The sequence below is a fragment of the Mus caroli genome, chromosome 13 (assembly GCF_900094665.2).
Source record: "Mus caroli chromosome 13, CAROLI_EIJ_v1.1, whole genome shotgun sequence".
Taxonomy (NCBI): Eukaryota; Metazoa; Chordata; class Mammalia; order Rodentia; family Muridae; genus Mus; species Mus caroli.
Window position 1 is genome coordinate 70,804,515 of NC_034582.1, and position 8,045 is coordinate 70,812,559.

General features: G+C 45.7%; 1 protein-coding gene across 1 annotated transcript; it reads right to left on the bottom strand.

Annotated features, from left to right (window-relative positions):
- Positions 1 to 2,028: 2,028 nt before the first annotated feature.
- On the bottom strand, positions 2,029 to 3,967 carry Gpr150 (G protein-coupled receptor 150). Its single transcript, XM_021181091.2, has one exon. The coding sequence runs from the start codon at positions 3,965 to 3,967 to the stop codon at positions 2,696 to 2,698; it is 1,272 nt and encodes a 423-aa protein (XP_021036750.1). The 3' UTR covers positions 2,029 to 2,695.
- Positions 3,968 to 8,045: the final 4,078 nt, after the last annotated feature.

Below are 8,045 nucleotides of genomic sequence, written 5' to 3' on the forward strand. Positions count from 1 at the left end.
ACTGTAGGGCTTTGATTAATGGTAAAAATAATGAGATCTGAGTTTTATCTCTGGTCTTTGGTGGAGAAATGGCATTCTAAACTCCCAGGAAGTTTATAAGGTTAGTATCTAATGGAAGGACTTCTGGTAAAAGAAAAAACAGAGGTGACATTGTCCCTTTTCTTGATAGCTAATCCAAGAGTTAGTCCAAAGGGCCTATCAGTCATCTGGACAAGAAGATGCCCTGTAGGAAGTAATCTGATGCAGACATGATATAAAGCCTGCCTTAAAATATACGATGGAGCAATGGTCTTTATGTTCATTGTCCACTCTCTCCCCTTGAGCGCGCTTTCCTCCACAATTATCTCTGTCCATTTTCTACTCTCACATTTTGACAGTATTTCCCTTCTTGATGCTCTCTTAGGTCCTTGTTTGCTCTCATCCGTTGAGTGTTTTTCCCCACAGTGGTCCCTTGGGCCACTGGCCACTTTCAGATCTTGAGAACAGCCCACTTTACCTGGTAATAGATTCTGTCTATTGTCTACTCTGCACTAAATGTGCCTCACTTTGCAGGAATCACAAATGCTAGAAGACTGGTGAAGGACAGAACAAGAGGAACATGCTCACTTCTGCCATTTTGAACAGAGCAGTAAGGCGCAGAGGGAGCTTGAGAAATATACTAGAGGGTCCTTTTGACCAAGTTGTCACATGCTTTGCATAGCTGACCTTCAGTGGAAAATATTAAGAATCAAACACTCAGAGCCAAATTTACCCCAAGTTTAGATAGAAGAATCCATATCCTCATGTAAGACAGGGTTGTCTGGCTTCTATCAACAGGTCCAGCTAGCTCACCCAGAAGGTGCTTAGAGAGTTTTCTAAGCATTAGTGAATTCCAGACCTTCCTTGGACAGACTTCTTTCTGTTATAGCAAGGTTCTTTCCAGGGGCAAGAGAGTAGGGGAAACGATGTTGAATCCATGGAAAGCTGGTGCAAGGACACATTCTTGCTAGGTGAAACCCTTAGTAGGTTCTCACAGAAGAACACCTTGGGATTATTGCTGGGTTGAACAAGTGGGATAAATGTACCTTGAGTAGCTGCTGTTCTGTACCTGCCATTTCTTGGCAGCTCACAGCTAGATAAGCTAGCCTCTCCAGGGAAGATGATGCCAACCTCCAGGCTCCAAATATCCAACTAGTACAAAGGAGGACAGACCTGGGTCCCTTCTATTAGGACTTACTGTGGGCTGAACTTGTATATCTGCTAAGAAAATGTATTCTGGAGGAATGGAGATTTCCTTTAGCTTATCTTTTATGTAACCTACCTATATCAAGTTTTGCTAAATTATGCAACAAATCTGCACTGAGCGGCTCCTATGTTTTACATGTTGTAGAAGTATATAATTATCCACGAACAAAACACAATCCTCACAGATTATGACTTGTGTAAACAACCTTTAGCCAGTCCCTTCCCCTCTGCCTCTTAGTGGCATATTTACTTATGGACAAAAACTCAAGTTTTGTGAAAGCTGTGAGTTCTCAGGTGCAGGACATTGTATAGTGCTCAGAAACGCTATGACTTCCCTTAGAAGCACGAACAGTGAAGAGGAAGAGGTCATGCATCAACTGTTCCCTGATTTAATTCTCTCTGACTCACATGAATAAGCTAGACATTTTTGTTTGTTTGTTTAAGACAAAGAGTCTATGTAGTCCAGACTATTCCAAAACTCACTACTTAGTTGATGTTGGCCTCAAATTCAAGACAATGCTCCTGCCTGGGTGCTGGGATCACTGGCAGGGCCTCTACTACACCTGTTTAGGTTTGTTTTTAAACAGTTCTCTACCTACACAGAGCTTTCTCCTGCAGAGCTCAGAGCACTTGAACAGTAAGTACCATCCTGCCACATCGAATTGACACTTTCCCTCCAGACTCTGCCTTTAGGAGCTTGATGTGACTTAGAGGCTGGTCTGGGCACAATAGCTCTGTGTCTAACAGAATACAGGCATGCTTGGAAAGGACTAAAAAAACCTTATGTTCTCCTCCAGGATTCTCAGTTTTTATTGATGTGAAAGTTGGAAATAAAAGCTACACCTATTTTCTTCCCAGAAAACACATTACTACGTTTTTAAAAAATGTTGTAGCTGCTACGTGGGAAATGCTTTTATTTTTCAAATGCTCTGTCGCTAACGTGACAGCATGATCACTTTCCTACAGCGCTGCTAACAGCACTCCAGATCTCCCCAGGAAGAGCATTATGGGGATTTTCCTCTTGGAAGGAACATCAAATTTGCTACTCCCCAAAGATGCACTTGATTTAAGCACAATTCAAAATCACTACAAACATAATAGCAACGAATGAATATTTGTCAATTTAGTTAAAATGAATTGTCTAATCTAGAACGTAGTGGGAGTATAAAAGAGAATCGCAAAAATATTAACTCTGGAACTCAGATTTTTTTTTTGTTTGTTTGTTTTACAACTTTCCAAGAGTTTGGTCTCCTCAAAATGGGCGTTATGAGAGGAACCAGAGGGAAGAAAACTAACAGGAAGTGAAAACCATGCCGTTATTAGAAGGAAATAACTGTTGCATATAGGATGCGGGTCGCTTCAGTAGTTCCTGCAGACAGTTCCACTCTTGGTGACTTAGGCAGATCACTTACACCCTGTGTTGTCTGAAGGCTGTGCTACAGTGACCAAGGACCTGTCTGTTCAGCAGTTCCTAGAAGGCACTTTCACAGGAGCAGGGCGGCGGTCTGGGGCGTGGCGGGGGTGGGCGCAGACAGCCCTGGTACCGCTCCTCCCGCCGGGCGTGGTGATAATGAGGGTGGGGCCAGCGATGGCGGTGGAGTGCCTGGTGGTCCCCAGCCCATTCACTGATATCGGCTTCTTCCTCCCGCACGCAGCACAGAACTCCTAGGCGCCTCCGCAGCCTCCGCCAGAGACGGCAGTCGCCCGCCTGGAAGAAAAGGTAGATCAAAGGGTTGACGGCGCTGTTGGCCACCTCTAGGACGCGCATCGCCGCCACTAGGCTCTCTCCCTCCCAGTCACCCGCGGGCTTCGATGACCAGGCGGCTGCCAAGCGAGCGGCGAAGTAGGGCAGGTCGCAGCCCACGAAGAGCAGTGCCAGCGCCAGGCTCATTTTCAAGCTTTGCACCTTGGCTTGGGGCAACGCGCTGGGCAAGGAGGCTCTGGCCATACTGGGCGACCAGGGCATCCTAGCCACCTGAGACCCACGCTGCCACCAGACACACAGCAGGTGGCCGCAAGAGAAGCCCAAGAGAGCGACCGGCGCCGCGAAGCCCACGATAGCTTCATAGAGCGCGTAGACCTGCAGGTGCCAGCGCGGCAGGGGCGCGAAGATGCCCCTGCAGCAATGCTTCCCGGCATTGGCGGTTGAAGATGGAGGAGCATCCCAGTGCACCACGAAGGTCGGAGGCAGCGCCAGTAGCAGAGCCAGCAGCCAGCTCAGGGCAGCCAGGGCGCGTGCTGGCAACTGAGGGCCCTGAGGACTGCGCACCGCGAGCTGGCGCTCCAAGGCAATGAGCGCCACCAGGTGGGCGGAGGCGCCCCGCCCCGATGCCTGCAGCAGATGGGAAAGGCGACAAGCCAAGTCGCCCAGAGCTGGTCTCGGGTTGCCCAGCAGCTCCCAAGCCAGCTGCGACATTGCTGTTCCTCCACTTGCGTACAGGTCAGCCGCTGCTAGCTGCACAAGCAGGAAGTCCATCTTGCGACGCTTGGGACCCGGCCAGGGTCCGCTGCTACCGCCGCACAGGCGGCAGAGCACAGTGGTGTTGCCAGCTACCGCGGCCACCAGGATGATCCCCAAGAAGACCAGATGGATCCGGTGGCTGGGTGGCCCGCGTGAAGGCGAATGCGATCCTGGGACAGAGGCTCCCTGCTCAGAAGTCAGGTTGAGACTCCAGCTTGGCTGAGTGGGTACAGAAAGGTTGGATGCTGGAGACAGAATTGTGAGGCTGAAAGGATCTTCCATCCTTAATCCGGAGGAAAGAGAGATACCGCTTAAAAGGCCAAAGTGTAGGAGAGGTGGCGCGGGCCACACCGCTGGGTCTCGGCGATTTCCCAAAGTTAGTTGAAAAAGAACACACACCCAGGGTGAGATGGATAGGCGTGGATTTGCGCTTAGTTGTTTGTATAGGTTGTTCTCGGTATTTGTCACTCAAATGTGGGTTGTATATTCGAGGAACACACATGATCCCTATTCTCCACCTTCTCCGCTTTTCGTTTCCTCCCCCCACTGCCCCCCCCCCCACCGATCCCAGCAGAACATCTTCTAATCCACACAGCCGCCTCCCTCAGTGGCATCCGTGGACCTCTAGGCTCTGGAAATCTTGCCCTGTGACATATAGCCAGACAGAAAGTTGTGCATGTGACCACTGCAAAGGCTAACAAATGTTAACTCAGAATCAATTATGAGATAGATAGTTCCTCGACTGAGATAATTGTGTGATGGCTAACAGGAAAAATTGCAAATGCTACTTTTGATAAAAAAAAGAAAAGAAAAATTTTTTTTTTGTAATGCCATACGTCTGCGCTAGCTTGAGAAATACAAGGACACAAGAAACCAAGCAGGGTTCCTCTCTTTCTCCACTTCCGACCCTGCTGGGCTAGCAGTCTACCACAGAACTACACCCAGTCCTAAATAGTAGTAATAGCTTTTTGAGCAGAGTCATTAGGTGAGCCTTTGATAGGGGTATACCTTCCTCAGCCTGCAGTGCTAGGGCTTTAATTGGAGAGAACTATGGGCCTTCCCTTTGCCTGGCAATTAGGAACAGAGAGGTCTGCAGATGCTTTGCAATAAATACTCTCTTTACTAGAATCAGGGGAGGGCAGCTGCTCTCTCCTCTCAGTGATGCAAAACTCATTTTGTCAGTCTGAAGACAGTACTAACAGGTTTTTATACAAATGGTGGTTCATGTATTGAGTCCTTCCTAGTATTTTCTTCTAGTGATGGATGTGTCACGTTGGCGTCTCTTTCTCCTGATTCTGTTTTCCAGCAGATGGGAGGTTGCTGGGAGGAACTACGCCTCCAATAAGCCCAGAGAAAAGGTGACTAAGAAAAACATACAGCAGCCAATTTTTAAAAAAGAAATCCAGTTCACAGGAAATGGTTTAGATTTAATGCTGCCACTTTTAGCCTCACTTCACAAACAATTCAGTTTTCCTGTTGGAAGCATCAGTTTGTGCATCCATCACATTAATCATGGTGAAAGTAGAATGCCTTGTACTTCCTGGTCTTGGGCCAGGGAGGGATGGGTGTCTGTTGCTTCCCAGGCTGAGGGAATGTTTGCAACCTACAGATGCATGAATTAGGGGGACTTGGTAGGATTCACACCACCCTGCTGGTTGCTGTAGGAATCTCATTTTCTAAGGTCTATCATTTTGGCTGGAGACATTTGTTGTTTTCATTATCTATCCAGATCCTCATATTGGTCCTGATACATGGCAGATATCAATCAGTCAATATATATCCAGTTGATGAATTAGTACCAATATAAGGCATATCAGATAACTTTGAGCAAAGTTCTGGTCCTGACTATAAATGTATCACATAAGATGCTTTTCATGCCTTTGGTGCCAGTATCATCTAGAAGAGCCCAGTAAGGTCTGAGGGTGTGTGGATGCTGACGTCTCTCTTTGCTGGAACATGAAGGAATAGGAACAGTGGCTACAATGAAGAGTTTCTGGGTACCGTGTGCTCCAGTCTTTCATTTCTGAGCAGTACTTGGCAACCCATGACTGCCTTACCAAACGTCAGTTCAATTATTTCTCAAAGTAATTCTACAGTTTGTTGGAATGTTCTCATAAATAATATACCAAGATTCTACCACTGAAAGTTTATTCCATTGAACTTTAGAAAGACTTGAAAAATATTGATTTAAAAAAAAATAGTTGTTTTCCAGGGTAAATGGCAACCACTGCTGCTTGGGTTGCCAGAATCAGTTGTGGCCATGCAAAACCCATAGGACGAGCTGGTCCTGGCCTTCTCCCCCATGTCTTCCTCCTCCTATTTAAAAAAAAATATTATCTTTAATCTTTTTTTTTCTACAGCTCAGTCATTATCCCCCTCCTGTTCTGCCCTCTGACAGTTCCTTATCCCATTCCTCCTCCCCTGTCTCCAAGATGTCCCCACACCCCACACACCCCAGCAAATCTCCCATTCCCTGGGGCCTCAAGTCTCTGGAAGGTTAGGTGCATCTTCTCTCATTGAGGCCAGACCAGGTAGTTCTTTGCTGTCTATGTGTCGGGGGGCCTTGGACAAGCTAGCACATGCTGTCTCAGGGGTCTGAGTTAGTTAAGACTGTTGGTCTTCCTATGGGTTTGCTTCTCCTCCTTAGCTTCTCCCAGCCTTTCCCTAATTTAACCACAGGGATTCCCTAACTTTAGATCATTGGTTAGGTGTAAGTATCTGCTTCTGTCTCAGTCAGCTGCTTGTTGGGCCTCTTAGAGGACGGCTATGCTAGGCTCCTGTCTGTAAGTACCTCATAGCATCAGTAACAGTGTCAGGCCTTGGAGCCTCCCTTTGAGATTGATTCCCAAGTTGTCTTCTGGCCTCCACAGACATACTCACAAACATTATACACATATTTAAAACTAATACTAAATAACAAAAAAAATAAATTAAAAAAGGAAAAGTGAATGTAAGTAGTAAAAGGGTTCGGTATGAAAGGAGTCTGCATAGACAGAGTCTGCATAGACAATAAAAAAGGATGAGATAAAGGATGGCCTATTGAAATAGAAACTGAACAGGCCCCAGACTTAGGCCCACAGGCCTCAGCACAACTTCCACAATGGTAGTACCATTTAGGCTGTAACACAAGCACCACCTTTCAAAACTAAAACCAAGGCTAATCTGTTAAAGTCCATAGTTCTCAGAAAGTCTCAAAATGTATTAACCTTGCTTTTCAGCTCCTGTAACTCTGCTCTGGTTAACTGAAGCACGTCAACCTAGGACATGCTTTTTTGAGCTTAAAAATCTCACTCTGAGAAAGGCTTGGAGCTCCATTGGGATTTTGAACACCTAGTGTAGTTGCCTGCTTGATATTGGCTTAAATCCACGCCTAACCAGTCTTCTCTAGTGGATACTCCACAGCAAAACAGAGTAAATAATGTAACAACTAGGAATAAATTCACACCAGCTTCACATTGGGATCACTGACAGGAGGGCTTTACAGACATAGTAGCGAGAGAGTGCTCAGTCATCCTTGTGAGTGGGTGTTATTTTTCCCTTTTAGACAAGGTCTCAGTAGCCCAGGTTGGCCTCTATGCCAAGGGGTGAACAACGAGAGAAAGGAGACTATATTCTGAATGACTGTCGTCAGGAACTTCATTCTCTCTAAATTAGGCTATAAATTTAATTACTTTATTTAAAAGGATGTTAAAGGGGACCTCAGGGCAGTGGCAGCAGATCTTTGAGTTCAAATCCATTCTAATCTAAAAAATTAGGTTCTGGGACAGCCACAGCCATACACAGAAACCCTGTCTCAAGAAACAAACAAACAAACAAACAAACAAAAAACAAGTGAATGAACAACAAAAAAGAAAAAAAAAGAATTATACATTTTGATAATTAGTCCAAATTTGTATGAAAAAATTAAACAAGAGTAGCTGGGACAAAGAGACTACTACATGTGGCACTGGGCCCCAGGTTAACAGGACGTCTACATGGAAGAAGCAGAAGACTCAGTATGGACTCATGGGACCTGGATACCCTCAATCAGGTCAGCGGAGGAAAAATGATGATTCAACCTCAGATGTTATGTAATGAAGTGCAGTAGGAGAAGGTACAGTTACCCCCCACCCCAAAAGATTAATCTCTTAGCAGTTAAACAAAACTGAAGAAAACAGCAACACTGAAAACTAAAGTTAGATGTTTAATATGAAAAATATTCTACATGGATCAAAGATCTAAGGGCTAAAAACAAAACTTTATGAACATCAGAGAAAAGAACTTTCTTCTTTTTTTTTTTTTTTTTTTTTGGTTTTTCGAGACAGGGTTTCTCTGTGTAGCCTTGGCTGTCCTGGAACTCACTTTGTAGACCAGGCTGGCC